We start from the raw sequence: 17,084 nt of genomic DNA on the forward strand, positions 1-17,084 counted from the left end.
ACTGGAAAATAAAGCATCAGAAGAAGAATATACAAAAGAATTTGACAGCTGTGAAGCCTATACGGATAAATTCGTAGCTCTGAAAACGAAAGTAAGCAACATAACGGCCAGTAGAAATGTCGGCATTTCAATAACTTCTAATGAAAGAAATATGGAATTACAACAACCATCGATGGCGGCAACTACCTTTAAACTGCCGAAAATAAGTTTAATAGAATTTGATGGAGATCCCCGGAATTGGCTTAACTTCTGGAATACTTTTAAGAAAATTCATGAAGATTCAAATATAGATAAGCACTCGAAGTTTGTTTACTTGATCCAAGCTACAACTCCAAAATCGAAAGCTCGAGAAATAGTTCAAAGTTTCCCTACAACTGAAGAGAATTATCCCAAAGTTATTGAGCATTTAAAAAACCGTTTTGGAAGAGAAGACATTTTGATACAGCTGTATGTGCGCGATCTATTAAATATTGTGTTGTCGAATGCTAGTGGAAATAAGAAGAATTTTAATTTATCATTTTTATATGATAACCTTGAATCGAAACTGCGATCATTGGAATCGTTGGGTGTTACCCAAGACAAATATGCCAGTATTTTATTTCCCTTAGTGGAAACATGCTTACCCCAGGATACCTTAAAGATATGGGAGAGGGAACGGGAGAAGACAACCCATAATCAAGGTAAGACTGATTTAGAATGTATACTTTTATTCTTAAAAAATGAGGTGTTAACTGAAGAAAGATTAATGTTTGCGCGTTTCTCATTTGATAAAACTAAAAAATTTGATAAAAATAACTTTTTCAAAGATTCAAATGTTCCTACTTGTCATGATTTATATATGGGGGACAAATCGAAAGAAAGGGGTTTTATTAAAAAAATTGAAGAAACATGTATATTCTGTGATAAACCTCATTTAAGTGAAAAATGTTTTAAATCTAATATGATATTATATGAGGATAAGAGAAATTTAGTTCTTAAGAAAGGGGGGTGTTTTGTTTGTCTGAAACGAAATCATGTTGCCCGTAATTGTAGATCAAAGGTTAAGTGTATATTGTGTGGTAAACGACACTTAGCTGTTATGTGCCCTCAGATTTCACCTAGCTCTAAGGAGAACACTGATGCCATAATTGAGGAGCCAAAAAATAATGTAAATGTTTTGACTGGACAGGCTTCCCACTCAGATGTTTTGTTGCAGACTTTTATGATAAAAGTTAAAAATGGTAATCGCGAAAAAATTATTAGAGCAATTTTGGACACAGGTTCAGAAAGAACATATCTTAGTGAGGATATAATCGATTTCTTAAAGTTGAAACATTGTGGTGAAATAAAATTAATTCATAAATTGTTTGGAGGTGTAGAAACGAGCGAGAAATTGCATTATAAATATATCGTTAATTTGAGTAGTCTTGATAATAACTATAATTGCCATGTAAATTGCTTAAATGAATCTGTTATTTGTTCAGAAGTAAAGAAAATACCTAAAGGTCCTTGGTTAAAAGAACTTAAGGAAAATAATATTCAGGTGACTGATATAGAAGGGAATTCTATTAAGAGAGAAAATGAAATTAAATTGTTGATAGGTTCAGACATTGCAGGGAAATTATTTACTGGCAATATTAAATGTTTACAAAGTGGGCCAGTAGCAATGCAAACACATTTAGGATGGGTCCTGATGGGCAAAATTCCCGGCAATACAACTGGAACTAATGATTCATTTGCATGTGTTTCTTTGTTTTTGAGTGAAAAGTCAGTAGAAAATTTTTGGAAATTAGATGTTCTGGGTATTAGGGATCCAGCGGAATCCAAAACGAAAGCAGAAATCCACGGCGAAGCCATGCAATATTTTAAGGATAATTTAACTGTAGATTCGGATGGGAGATATGAAGTGGCATTGCCTTTTGTGTTAGATACTTCTCGTTTAAAAAGTAATAAAGAGTTAGCCGAAAAACGCTTAGTCTCCATGCGGAAAAAATTAATAGATAACAATAAAATGACAGTTTATGAGGAGGTTTTTGACACTTGGTTACAGGGAAAAATTATTGAAGAGGTTCCCGAGGAAAGAGCATGTAACGAACATTATTTACCTCATAGGCCAGTGTTCAAAGAGGACAGCGAAACAACGAAAGTTAGACCAGTGTTTGACGCATCGGCTCACTGCAAAAATTCGCTTTCTTTAAACGATTGTCTCGAGAAAGGTCCAAATCTGATTGAAATTGTTCCTTCTTTGTTAAGTCGTTTTCGGAAATATTCTATCGGAATAATTTCGGACATAGAAAAAGCGTTCTTAATGATTGGGGTGAGAGAAAAAGACAGGGATTATTTACGATTTTTGTGGTGTGATTCAAAAGGGGAGACAAAGATTTATAGACATAGACGGGTAGTGTTCGGTCTTAACTGTAGTCCGTTCTTATTAGCTGCTACGATAAATTACCATTTAGATAATTCCGCTGATAAGTTTTCAAATACCGCCAAAATTTTAAGGGAATCTCTATATGTAGACAACTGTCTCGTAAGTTTTAAAAGCATTCAAGAGGCGAGTCGGTTTGTCTTGGAATCACAAATGTTACTTTCATCAGCTAAATTTAATCTTAGAGAATGGAGGTCGAATTGCGATATTGACAGTATTCCGGATTCTAAATCAAATGCACTCACTTTTGTTTTAGGCTTAAAGTGGGAATTGGAAACTGACACTCTTTCTTGTAGAGTTGAGTCACAGGGGGAGGGCGAAAATGTTGCTACTAAGCGAGCATTACTTTCTTGTGCTCAAAAATTGTTTGATCCTCTGGGATTTTCTTCTCCCGTGACCCTAGTCCCTAAACTGATTATGCAAGAATGTTGGAGTTTAAATTTAAATTGGGATCAAAGCTTACCTGAACATTTAGAGCAGAAATTTTCAAAATGGAATAAGGACTTAATTTTTCTTTCCAATGTAAAGATCCCGAGATGGATGAATATTAATAGATCTATTGATGAGAAGATTAGCTTGCATATATTCTGCGATGCGAGCAGAGTTGCATATTCCACCTGCATTTTTCTTAGGGTGGAGACTAAAGATTGTGTTTATGTGAATTTTGTGCAGGCTTGTTCAAGAGTTTCACCTTTAAAAAATATAACAATTCCAAGACTGGAGTTGTTGGGATGCTTGATCGGAGCCCGGCTAGGAAGAACTGTTATTGTTGACTTAACTATTCCAGAACATAAAGTATATTACTGGACAGATTCGAGTACTGCATTGTGTTGGATTCAACGAAATGTACGATGGGGCACATTTGTTTGGAATCGTGTACAAGAAATAAGATCCTTGTCAGAAGGAGGAGAATGGCGGCACATCCCCTCGGAATTGAATCCAGCGGACCTTCCCTCCAGAGGTTGTTATGCTAAAGAGTTTTTAAAATCGAGATGGTGGGAGGGTCCATCATGGTTAAGAGAACCAGAATCGTCTTGGCCTGAAAGTACCTTTAAACCTGAAGAAGAGGTTATTGATACTGAAAAACGTAAATCAGTATTGACAGCGCATGATAAAGTTTCTAAGCCCGATGATTGGTATTATAGGTACTTTTCTTCGTATACCAAAATAGTACGACTTGTGTCCTGGATATTACGTTTTCTCAACAATTCACGAAAGATCCATATCTGTTACGAAAGGGACCTATCGTATGTCGAGTTAGAGACAGCAGAGAGAACTCTGTTTGTATTGATTCAAAAGGAGATACTTCCTAAATATGAGAAAAATGAGTACAAGAATCTTAGAGCCTTTGTTGACCAGTTCGGAGTTATTAGAGTTAAAACACAGGTCATGTACAGGAAGGATACATATGAGTTTAAGTATCCCGTACTACTGCCATCAGATCATCCTGTTGTTCACTTGCTGATTTCCTGGAAACACCAAGAGTTACTTCATGCTGGCGTTTCTCTATTGATGTGTAATTTACGGGAGAAATTTTGGATCATAAAGGCCAGAAAAACTATTAGGACAGTTGTACAGCGTTGTGTACCTTGCAAGAGATTCACATCTAAAGGAACAAAAACAGAGTCCATTGCTTTACCTGCAGAACGAGTTCAAGACGCTGCAACTTTCCAAGTGACAGGAGTGGATCTTGCTGGCCCTTTGTATCTTAAAGGTGGTCACAAAGCCTGGATTGTCCTGCACACATGTGCAGTCTATAGAGCTATACACCTCGAACTCACTACCTCATTATCCACCGAAGCTTTTCTTCAGTCTTTTAGACGTTTCATAGCCAGAAGAGGTAGACCAAAGATAGTGTACAGTGATAATGGGACTAATTTCCTTGGTGCAAACAATGCTTTAACAAACATCGATTGGGCACAGATAGCTAAGTTTTCGGCTGTGCAGAAAATTCAGTGGAAATTTAACCCGCCAACCGCCGCATGGTGGGGTGGTTGGTGGGAGAGATTAATTCAACTTGTCAAACGTATCTTGAGAAAAGTATTAGGTAGAGCAGTATTATCTTATGAAGAGTTAGTCACAGTGCTATGTGATTGCGAACAAGTTATTAACTCTTGACCTCTCACATACGTCACAGAAGATATAGATGACTTGTCTCCGTTAACTCCGTCCCATTTCCTACAAGAATTGAAGTCTGATGTGACTGATTTGGATAACGTCGACCAAGTAGGATTAAACAACAGACTGAAATATGTTCATCAAGTGCGCGAACATCTTCGGAAAAGATTTCGCACAGAATATTTGGGACAGTTACGACAACAAACTGTGAACTTAAAAAATATGAGACCATTGAGTGTTAATGATATTGTACTTGTAGAAAACGACCAAAAAAGATCACATTGGTCATTAGCTCGTGTTTTACAACTGATACCTGGAAAAGATGGAATCTCCAGAATTGCTAAAATAAAGACTAACACAGGTGAACTGTTGCGACCTGTACAAAAGCTTTACAATTTAGAAGTACAAGATAACACGTTTCCTGATTCAATAACTTTTACTAAAAGTGGTAGACAAGTGAAACCACCAAAACGTTTGTCTTACTGAGAAACTTGTATATTAAGATCTTTTTATAATTTGTCATTTTATATTTTTTAGGGTATGGAATAATTGTCTTTTAGAACTATCTTTTTGTGTTAAAAGTGCTGCTTACAGGTAATGTTTGAATTTTGTTTAAAATATTTGATGAGTCCTAATTGTTTAGGTGTTTTGATTTAAATTTGTTTCTACAAATGTTCATTGTGCTCTATTTGTCAAAAGTAAAGTGAATTTATTTTGAGATAAATTCAGGTGGGAGGATGTCAGGAATCCCACCCTTTAATTTAATTATAAAATTAACCAATAGATGGCGATAGCATGCCCAGTTTTGAAATAAAAATGATTTAATGTATATGTAAAACAGTTGTCCAGAAAAAGAAAATAAATTAGTTGTTGTGTTTTGTTCTAATGCTCGGCTCTTCACTTTTCGAATGCCGTCCAATTGAAAATTGGATTTACATTTAGCGAATTCCTGACAGTTACATTAAAGGAAGGAAAAATTTAACTGAATTATTTCCTTATTTTATTCTCTCTCTAAATCTTGAATTTTTATGTTAATAAATTGTAGTTTTTAAAGCTAACTAATATATTATTATAATAATATTTTTTAAATTTAAAGATGAAATTTTTTTTAACTATTTTTTTTTAAATATGCATGCCGATCACATAGCGACCATTATCAACCACAAAATACACATAATAAAATTCAGAATATTTATCTAGCTCTATTGAACCAAAAATATTACATTGAAATACATTGAAGATATAATATTTATAGCAATATTTACTCTCTACATTTTACAGATATACAATTGTCTTCACTTTTTTCTTTTAACTAATTATTTTTCACAATTACAAGTTTCTCATCAGAATAAAATGTTAATGAAATGATCAAAAAGTAAGAATTATTTTCCTTTACTTATTTTAATGCAAATTTGCATTTAAAAGGATACGACAGCGATGATTCTTCAGCTAAGAGGCAAGGATTACCAGCAATAGTCAATTGTTCTAAGCATTCTAATTTTACCAAGTTTGAAACCTGTTCAAATAAAATTGAAATTTATATAATCGTAAAATAGAATTCATAAGTTGAGGAAAATTAATTAATTATTATGTATTAAGAAATATTTTTATTAATGTATTTAATACAGGAAAAAGTAAACAGTACATAAAAAAAGATTAGAAATATATCACTAACATAACTGATTAGTTTTTCTTTGTTAATTAATAAACATTGCTAATTAGAAAGTAAATAAAAATTAATATTTATGTCTATATTTAGGAGATTTATACTTTAGAAAACCAAAATCTTTTTCAGCAGAGGGGATTATTAAAACTAGGACTTTTGCAAATCATTTTACAATGGGATTTACTTGCCTAGATGTTTTTTCTTTTCCTTTTATTTAAAACATTGCTCTACTGAAACAAACGTAAACACATTTCATTTAAAAATTTTTATCCCCTTCTAAAAAAGTCTACTTATTCATAAGAATAACTTTTCTGAAATAATTTGTAAAAATGAATTTCTTTGCTTACTTACTTCATTTAAATCTGAAATTAAGTTATCAGCCAAAGAAAGAATACAAATTGAGGATGGAAGATAAGTAGAGGCACGTGTTAAGCTGCTGATTTTATTTCCATTTAAATGAAAAGTCTAAAGAAGAAATAAAAATAAGTAAATACGGAATAGCACAAAGTACAGATGAGATTTTCAATATCAAAATATCATTTTTATCTATGATAACATATTTCTTTTCACAAAGATTCATTTGGAACTATTGCAGTTATTATTTTTAAAGTAATTAAGACTAAAGGTTATAATTCAGCTCATCATTACATGTTTTGACATTAGTTTTACAAGTAAAATTGTAATACACAGATTAATTTAACATTTCTTTAATTCACATATATTGCCAATTTTTACCACAGTGCTTTGAAAGCTTACCACACTTTGAGGTCCTATTTTATCAAATTGATATTTTATCACTTACTATAAATCAAAAGTTTTCATAGGTCAAATTAAAGATTTTCAAAGGAAAGACTAAGCATTTTCAAATCAAAGGTACACTAAGCATTTTTAATTACCATACATTTGTGAACAATAATTAAGTGAGTATTAATTAAGGGTGCACTGAATATTTGGCCGTCAGACAATTTACTCACTAGATAATTAATTTTCAGATTAGTAAAGATTGAACTTACATTTAATCCTAGTATACCAGTGACTCGGCTTACAAGCTATAATGCGTCAAATATGCCAAAAATTGAAGAGCAACACAAAAAATAAGTTATGATGCATCCCACTGGGAAGTGTAGTTCTTCAACGTGGAAAAAAATATAGCCAATAGACTTATGAAGACTAAATGAAAACCAAACTCTAAATAAATTTTCTTTGTTATTGATAGCTGAAGAAGAAAATTAGAATGATTCGGAATATCAAATTACATCATTGCTTTTAATTGATCAGTCATAGTTAGGGCTGCAGGTTTGTCGTGGCGCTAATTTCCGCGAAATTGTTATCTTTTTTCCTAAAATCCGCGAATTTCTCAATATGTCTAAACTTGCGCGAAAATTGCTTAAAATTTGACTTTTTTTTCATTTTTTATTTATTATTTTTATTAAACAGAATTTTTTATTTTCCTGAATCTTAAATTGAACATGTAAAATTGATTAGATATTTAGGGGAGTGAATCAATAGCAAAATGACATGAAAATAGTTCAGAGATAAGAGATAATCACAATCTTGTCAACTAAGCAGGTCTGTCTACACTTAGGGAGGGTAATTATCTTCCTGAAGTCAGTAAGAGTACAAAAGAAATTGGAATCACAAAAGAAGGACAATGTTATAAATCAAATCCTTGACAGAAAAATTGTTATACATGCTATTGCACTGGGCAATGAAATTTCTACTGCCTTTCTACATATCCAGTTAAGGTGGCTTCTTGTGATTTCTTAAATATGGATCAGTTTCTTAGATGAAGGGAAGGGGGACTAGCAGTTAGTAGGGACTTGTAACTAGTACTTTGAATGTAGAATGTTTGAGTTTTCACAGCAATTACTTCTTACAAAGCAACGATTAAGGAATTGCGCGTTGGTGAAGGAAAATTGATCGAGTTTTGGAAAACAAAGATCGAACGCTCCAAAATTGGCAATTCGAAGTTTGTCGGTGCCTAAAAACAGCGTTGACGCAGAAAGATCGTTTTCTAAGTATAAAACTGTATTAAGTGATGAAAGACGAAGGATAAATGAGAATAATTTGACAATGTACAATACTTAGTACCAAAATTCTGTTCATTTAAATAAAAATATTAATATTGCTTGAAATTCAAAGAAATACTTTTGTTGCGTATTTTTAAGCTTTTTTTATTATTTGTGCAATTTCTGTCTTTTGCATCACTTATATAATAATTATTTTTATGTTTAGAATTCTTGCAGCCCCAGTCATAGTTAAAAGCTTTGATAGTACTCTTTTTTATTTGAAATTCTTTGTTTTGTGTATCAATAGATAATATAATTTTATAAATGTTGATATTAATAAATGGATAAAGAGGTTAATAATTTCAAATAGGGACCTGCTATAAGTAAAAAAGGGCCCATAAATATGTCCCATGTTTTCTTTTGTTTTGTTTATAGATCCCAGGAATGGTTCTGGATCTTAAGTTTAGCAGAATCATTGGTTCACACGAATTCAGAATTTGTATAATAGTAGTAATTTTAAAAGTAGTTAAGAATTCTTTTCACCAGACATAAAATAAATTTTAAATGCATTATGCATTCCATCAAGCATACAGATAAAAACCCAAAAAGAATGTTCTAAAACAAGGCTTGCAATTTCCTACAAGGGATTACTAAATCAACATTAGCACTATAAGAATATCTTAACAATTGAAATGCTTTAAATGAATGGGTCTTACTACTTTTGGTCACATATATGCAATTAACATAGTTTCAAAAATAATTTTTAATGGAATAAAAAAACATCAAAATTTGGTAACACCAGTAATTAAATAGACTCAAAAGTTTACAAAAGTTAAAACTTTATCAGTAAGTATAAGTGAGTACTTAAACAGGGTTGCCACTCAAATCTGGAAAAAAAATTCCCTGTGTTTTCCATGCACATATTATACACAATATATTAAGAGGAAACAACAATTACTGTGCTCTTGTGTGAGCTATATTGGGCTAACTACATTTATTAGTTTTAATGGCAGGAAAAACAGCTGAACATACTTAAATAATGCTATAGTAAATGAAATAGTTTAGTATAGCTGAAATATCATCCTTATATAGCCCATAGATTATGCTTTGAGTGGTCACCATTTTTTAAAAGATAAAAATAAGAAGCAAAATTGCCTGTATTTTCCCAGTTCACAAAGAAAAAATCAAAATTCCCTGCTTTTTCCCTGTTATTTTAGGTGATTTATAAATTCCCTGTATTTTCCAGGTTTTTCCTGTGGAGTGGCAACCCTGTTAAAAAAGAAAAAAGTCTCAAAGAATACCAGATATAATTATACACAATAAAAGAATTACAACATCAATGAAAAGGATAGTATCCTCTGTTTCATAAAAAATAAAAATATTACATAAAAATAAACAAATTACTAAAAAATTCAGTATTTAAAACCAATTTTTTTTAATTTTTTACCTGAAGCTTTGTCAAGCAGGAAATATCAGCTAAAGCAGTGATATTGTTACGTGATAAATCAAGATGAGTTAAATTTGTAGAAAACTGCAAATTTTGAATTGCCTGAAATGTTATTAGTATATTAATTTTTAGCATAAATATGTTTATTTATTACAGCTTTAGATATGAAATAACATAAGTTTTAATAGTTTAAAATGAATAGAATAAAACTTACTTTTAGGTTATTTACAGATAAATTAAAGAATGCAAGATTCGGCATATCTTTTAAACCTGAAACACATTTAAAAAGACCATAAGTCAATATTCATTAAATATGTCAATTTTTTTAAAATATGTTTATTTTTTCCAAAACTGAAATAAAAGGTTAACAGTTATAAGAAAATTATAATATATCTGCCTATGTCTATAATACAAATATTAATTATAAAAAATACATCTGTCAGATACAGTCAACCCCGCTTAAAGGAATACCATCGGTTCCAGCCAAATCTATGCTATTAAGCGGGTAATTCGATTAAAAGGGGAATGCAATATTCAATCTAAAATTCTGAATTTTCAAGAAATTTTACTTTTTAATGGTTTAGTATCGCGGTTTGATTAAATAAACTCACTTATATGATCAATAAATAATTATAATTAAAACTTTCTTCCTTAGTATGTATCATAAAAAAATGTCATTTGCAGTTACATAAAAATAAATCAATGTTAGTAAAAAGTATCATGTAGGAACTAAATTATTATTTAAACCTATCCGAAAAATTCTATAATTGAAGACTTTTTTATACCGGTTTAATTTTTCAATTTATCAAGATTAGATATTCCCTTTTTGTTTCTACAAAAATTTTCATAACTTGTGCGTATTCCTTTCTTCTAATCTTTGAAACTTGAGAAATTCCTAATTAATACGCTATTTTAGTTGGGGATTTCTTTGAAATTTATTGTTTCTAAGATTCATTGTTTTTTTCCGATAAATTTAAATCATTCTTTTTCGCGCTCAACTTGCAACCAACTCAAAATTATTCACTGGATTAAGCCGTTATTCCATTTAAGAAAAAGACACTCTTTACACTAGTGTATTAGGTTTTTAAAACTTTTTCTTATCGAAGCTAATAGTGCATCAAGAGGGGACCACAAGTCTTGACCTAAAAACAAATCACTCTATCCCTTTTTTACATACTAAATGATGTGTGAGTGAAGTAAAAGAGGGGTAAAACCCCCTTCGTTTACTTCAATGTATAACTGGCAGCAAGATTTGATTAATTTTTCAACTTCATCCCAAGCACCTACTATAATAAGAAGTCCCTATTGAAATGACCACCTATTGTAACCATATCTTAACTGAAAAAGGGAAATTCTATATTAGCTGCTGAAATATTTCTCTAAAATTGACAATTTTTTTTTTCATTTCAGTACCACTTCTTTATGCAATTAAGCGGGAGCAGAAAACAACAAATAACCGTTTAAACGGGGAAGTTCAACATTAGTTTAATGTAAAATGATTTGGTTCCATTAAATTTTATTCGTATAAGCGGGTTATTCGATTATCCGAGGGGCTATTAAGTGGGGACGACTGTAATACTCAATATATAGGAGATAATACTCAATATATAGGAAAAAAGAAAACAAATATAAATGGTTACGATAAAAATAAATAAATAATATCACTGAGCAGAATAGACCATTTTTTAAAATACTGCTAGAAGGGAGAGAGTGTTAAAATTTTTACGAAGGAAATTTTTTTTCTTTTCTAAATATTTTCAAAGATAAAATTTGCTTCAAGATAATTAATTTAAATATACATAAATGAAAAAACGTACCTTCTATACACACAATTTGATTATTAGGTAAATTTAAATGAATTATATGATGACATTTGCTTATGCCATACATCCGAACAATCACATTTCCAGCAGCAGAAACCTATAATGTATTATTAATCATTAAAAAAACTTTTATTTTTTATAAAATACAAACAAAGGCATAACAAACATGTCAATGCAAAATATAATAAAAACTTTATAAAAAAATGTGAATAGTACTGATGATAATTCTGAGTAGGAATGGATACAATAATGATTTTTTATGATTTGGGCGACTTACACCAAGACATTTCATTTTCGTACAATTTATTCTTTGGCTTGACACTTTCCTATTTTTATTACTTTATTTCTAAATTTTTTTACAAACTGAAATATTTATTCATAGCACAGCAAAAAATAAAAATTATGACCTTTTTACATCAAGAAACATACACGAGTCTTAAAATCAAGGATCGTAAAGAATAAATTTGGAATTCCTTATAAATTAAGTAAGTTATTGATCAGATTTGAAAACAGAAATCACATATAAAACTTTGATCATGTTCCTCTGCGATGCTATATGCTTCATCAGGGGTCTGTCTAGGTTTTTTTGAAAGGTACCTATTTTGTGAAAATTAAGACATAATTTGTGAAAAATTAAAAATTATATTAAAAAATTAATACAAAAACATGGTAAAAATATAGGTTTATCGTTTCTTAAGGGACACAAAAATAAAATTTTGAGAAAAAGTATTTCGTGAAACTACAGTTTTTCCTAAAGTTGAATTTGTGAAACTACCGTTTTACATAAAATTGAATTTGTGAAGGTACCGCTAAACGGTAGTAAATTCTCTGTAGAAACGGCAGTAAACCCCTGTTCATATACTTATCGCTTACAGTTGAGGCATTGCATACATCTATCCAGAAATTCTGACTTAAAATTAATCAGAAATACCTATAGCAACCCAATCATGCCGACTAAAAAAGTTCTTTTCTGACAGTGTCAAGTAACAGATAAAAAAGGATTGGTATATTTTGAATGATATATAAACATACTTTAACAATTTAAATAAATTGTTAGAAAGAGGTGTTCACAGTTGAACTCATCTGAAACAAATCAAGCTAAGCATATTAGGAGCTAAAGAATTAAAATAGGGAAGTAAAAATCATAAATTTTATAATTAAAACTTTAAAAACGCCTGGCAAATAAATACCCGAATCTATTCTTCATTCATTTTAAATAGTATAGCAACTGAAATAGTTTCATATAAATACTGATAAAAGGCAGCATTAATTTATTGAAAAATGCAGTGTCCTGTTTTCCAAAGAATAAAAGAAAGACCTTGTTCAGAACAATTTGGTTTAATAATGCCAGAAAGTTAGTTTAATTATGCCAAAAAGCTTAGCGTTAAAATTTAAAGATGAAGAAACTAATAATGTAAAAATTCCTAGTACATATATCAAGGAAATTTTAAATTATTATTAATTGGTACAAAAACTAAACTGATTAAGACCCCAAAAGACAGGTTTTTTTCCTTTACCATCCTTTTAAAAAATGTAGAACAAAATGAAAAAAAAAAGAACACCCTGAATAACTTTTGATCTAATGATCAGATTTCCACATACTAGAATTCAAACTTATTGGTTCATGGCGGTGCCCTCAAATATGCTAATTATTCAATGCATAAGATATTTTAAGTTACAAAATAGACAAAAAAATTTACTTTTTCCAAATAAACAAACCTTTTTATCAATGGATTTCGATTTCTGAACCCCAAAATATACGGGGTAGGTGCAAACTGGGAGATATGGTTCCCATAGTTTAGTCAAGAGACCGGTTCAAAGATTGTACCTCTTAATAAATTTTAGTTTTTGCATATTTCGCCATACCTTGGGAATTTCTTAAATAAATTGAAAAATTTTTTAGAGTAATTATAAATTTTTTTTAATAAAGATAATTCCATGCATATAATAAATTTTACTACTTATTTATTATTTTATTTAATAACAGTCGAAAAATTTTGATTTGTAAGGTATATAAAATTTTACATCACTTTAAAGAATAATTTTGAACAAAATTGGTGAAATAGTTCTTGAGAAATCAAATTTTAAACATACAACTATTTTTAAAATTCAAGTTCTCAGGAATTTTTTGATCAACTTCATTAAACTTTTGAATTTTGCCTTATACATTCTTTAAAATTATGTAAAAATTTGTATACCTTTTAACAAATATTATGAAATAAAAAATAATAAATAATTATTAAAAATTATTTTTTTCATGGAATTATTTTTCTATAAATAGATTTTCATAAATGCGGACAAAATTTTTTTGTTTGGCTAAAAAAGCTTTTCCGGATTGTGGCTACCTCATATTTTGAGAGTCAGCAGTCGAAATCCTTTGAAAAAAAGATATGTTGATTCAGTACGTTTTTGTGTCTGATTTAATAATTTATAATATTAGCTGTACTAATTAATTAGAATATTTGAGTTTGTCCTATGTATTGCCCTTGAGTCTTAGCATGCGAAAATAGATCATTAGAAAAAAATTATTCAGTGTAATTTTTTTAACGCACTGTACATTCTCATTATGAGCTGTACATCGTAATACAAAAATCATAATAAAAAATACAAATCAAATAAAGTATATAATACAACAATATAGAATAATAATGCATAATAGTAATACATAAATATATATTATATAATACAAAAAAAAAAAATAATCCACAAAACTAACTTTTTCTAAATCTGGAAAACAATCAAGATTTTCAAGTTTTGTCAACTCATTATTATCCAAAATCAGCTGCTTGAAGCCAATTCCATCTCGCTTTTCTAATTTTTTTATTCCAGAGCCAGATAAATCCAAAACATGTTTTTCTATTCAAAGAAAAATACATAAAATTTTAGAAAGGAATAATTAAGGAAAAACTGATGTCACCAGAAAAATAGTCAATATAATTTTATTACAATAGCAATGTGGGATGGAAAACTCAAATTAAAAAATTACTGAAAACAGTGTTTTTATTACAGAAAAAAAATGGGTGAGAATTTCTCACCCTTTCTCAAAACCAGGGTTAGATTTCAAAAAATTATGTGAGATTTCTAAAAATTAAAAAAAAAGAAAAAAACACGAATAGGATTGGAAAAAAAAATATTTCTTTAATTATAATACATTTTTAACATCTTCTAACTTTTAAAGCATTAAATATTTTTGCTGCATCATCATATGGAAAATGTTCTATACCCACTTTTTCATCAACCATTCTCATTAGGTTGCTCAAATGCTTATCAGTCAATCTGTTACGATATTTTGTCTTAATCCAGTTTTGGTTGCTAAATGACCTTGCAACAGATGCTGACTTATTCGAAAACACTAAGTAAATTTGTAGCCTAGTGCACACACACACTTTCCTGTCCTCTACATCAGCCAGCATAGGCTTTTAAATTATTTCTGCTATAAAATCGTGAAGTACGTTGAAGTTCTTTCCAAGTTCATACTCCATGCTAGCATTTGATCCATATCCGTTGAATATCCGTACTTGTTTCGTTTTTACTGTTTCTACCGACATTTGTTTCATTTGTCTTAACAATGTATTAGTCCATCTTACATTCAGGCACAAAAAATTTAAACGTTTTACAGGTGAACATGTGGTTGCAGAAAAATGTGTTCTGAAAGGGGTTCGGGGAGGGGGGGGAGTTGTCTAGTTCAGAACAATACTGGTAAATAGGGAAGCTAGATAACAAGGACCGATATTGAAAATAATGAAAGATCAAGGAAGAAAAACGAAACGGATTTAATTCGAAATGGCGGAAGACGAAATTTTTCCCAAAATTCGCGAGATTCACGCATTTTGAAATTCATTAATAGGGTGCATGAACTTCTCGCATTAATAATTTTTAAATGCGAGGAAAGAAAAAAAATTCGAGATTCTCACGTTGTAGCAAAAACACTGCTGAAAACAAATTTAATGTTATAGCATTATATACAGGAATAGCAAAAGTTATGCCTTCAATATTCATTTTGAATTATACCTAGGAAATATTAGGCAACCTATAGGATGAGGAGTCAAGTAGGAATTTTTAAAAACTTCCTTATCTTTCCATTTCTTTGTTTAAGTACACTTCAAAGATTATATGACTTAACATTTTTATGAAATTTTTCAATTTGATTTCAGCTGCAGTTGACAAATGAACTAGCTAGAAAGGGTTTTGCTACTTTTGGCAGCAGTAAGTGCTTCTCACTCATATACAAAGAATCCACCGAAGTTCTAACATAAAAAGCAACCTCAAAGCAACACAAAGGTAAAAAATAGTAGACTATAATATTCTCAGAAATAAATAGTCAAGCAGCCTAAATAGTACCCTCCAGAAAAGACAAATGTAGTACATAACGTAAATAAATCTATCTCATTCTATATTCCCCCAGAAATTCAAAACTGCAGTCCTTACATCCAAGGATTTCCGAGTTACAAAGTCCTTTTTTGTTATAAGTGGGACTCATATTTAAAATGATATAAATTATTAAAAAATATTTAAAATTTTTCAAAAATTATAACATTCTGTGTGAAGTAAAATAAATTTGTACTTCAAATTTCAAATGGAAATGCAGCAAAATTAAATTTTTTTTAGCAACATTAAATAATAAAAATGGAATTTTTTATTTCCAACTTATCACTTGATTTCCATTTTATAATAGATAATTATAGTAAAGAAGACTTCTTATAATAATTAGTATTGAGAACATTTAACTAAAAGCATAATATTTCAGAATTCTGAAATCCAGAACAGAAGGATATAGATAATAAAATATGAATTTAAGCACTTCATCTAAACAAATCGACTAGAATCTAAACAGAAATAAAAATAATAATAACAAGATTATTCATTTGGTTGGGATATACTTTTTACTAATGAAATAATTACATTTCACACAAGCATTAAAAATTTGTCTCACAATTTTTTAGCGTATGTTAATGATTTTCGATAAAATTCTAAGTACTAGACATATCATCATGAAAATTACAGCTAAAGAAATAATTTAGTTAATTCAAAAAAATTAATTCGTAGTGTATATTACGAAAATTGATGAGTAAATAGAAAACATTAGTAGCATAACATTTTAAGTGAAGCTTGAAAGTTAAATTAAACGAAGACAATCAATTCTTAGATTAATAATGGAATTACTAACACGAAATTTCTCAGTTTAATGCCTTACTATACTTATATGTTTAACAGTTTTTCAAAATTGCGGGCCAAATTATGTTATACTAATAATCTATTATCAAACTGCAAAAATGTGTTTGTAGAACTGAGTGTTTCAGATTGTAGAAAATATACGAAAAATTAAAGATATCATTATTTTTGTATAGAAAAATTAGTTCCGCAAAATCATAACATAAATAAAAACGAAATCATTTAGATATTTTAATACGAAACTAAAATTTCTCATACCATTGACCGCCATTCTTAAACACAGTTTAATTTAGAGTTGCCAAATATTATTGTTGTTCTTGTAAAAATTATGTTTCGATAAATTTTGAATGATTTTAAATTATGATAATGTATTGAAAATGTATTTAAAAATTATAAATTGCAGAAAAAAATTAATTTATAGCTTAAAAGTCTAACGATAAGA

At 29.7% G+C, this 17,084-nt stretch overlaps 1 protein-coding gene across 3 annotated transcripts in view; it reads right to left on the minus strand.

Moving 5' to 3' along the window:
• Nucleotides 1-16,998, minus strand: part of Cep97 (centrosomal protein 97kDa) — a 40,464-nt gene extending 23,466 nt beyond the window's left edge. The window contains exons 1-7 of one of the 3 annotated variants that reach the window (XM_087164155.1): nt 16,901-16,998; nt 14,187-14,326; nt 11,465-11,567; nt 9,862-9,917; nt 9,648-9,749; nt 6,543-6,656; nt 5,956-6,041 (exon numbers count right to left, since the gene is read on the minus strand). In XM_087164155.1, the coding sequence (XP_087020281.1) occupies nt 5,956-6,041; nt 6,543-6,656; nt 9,648-9,749; nt 9,862-9,917; nt 11,465-11,567; nt 14,187-14,326; nt 16,901-16,913 (614 nt within the window). In that variant the 5' untranslated portion in view covers nt 16,914-16,998. Of the gene's footprint in view, nt 1-5,955; nt 6,042-6,542; nt 6,657-9,647; nt 9,750-9,861; nt 9,918-11,464; nt 11,568-14,186; nt 14,327-16,637 lie in introns of all 3 variants that reach the window. The other 2 variants (XM_087164157.1, XM_087164156.1) reach the window with 2 other exon arrangements.
• Between the last annotated feature and the right edge of the window lie 86 nt (nt 16,999-17,084).

Source organism: Parasteatoda tepidariorum, chromosome 5 (genome assembly GCF_982258835.1).
Source record: "Parasteatoda tepidariorum strain Cologne lab strain chromosome 5, Ptep-v5.0, whole genome shotgun sequence".
Taxonomy (NCBI): domain Eukaryota; kingdom Metazoa; phylum Arthropoda; class Arachnida; order Araneae; family Theridiidae; genus Parasteatoda; species Parasteatoda tepidariorum.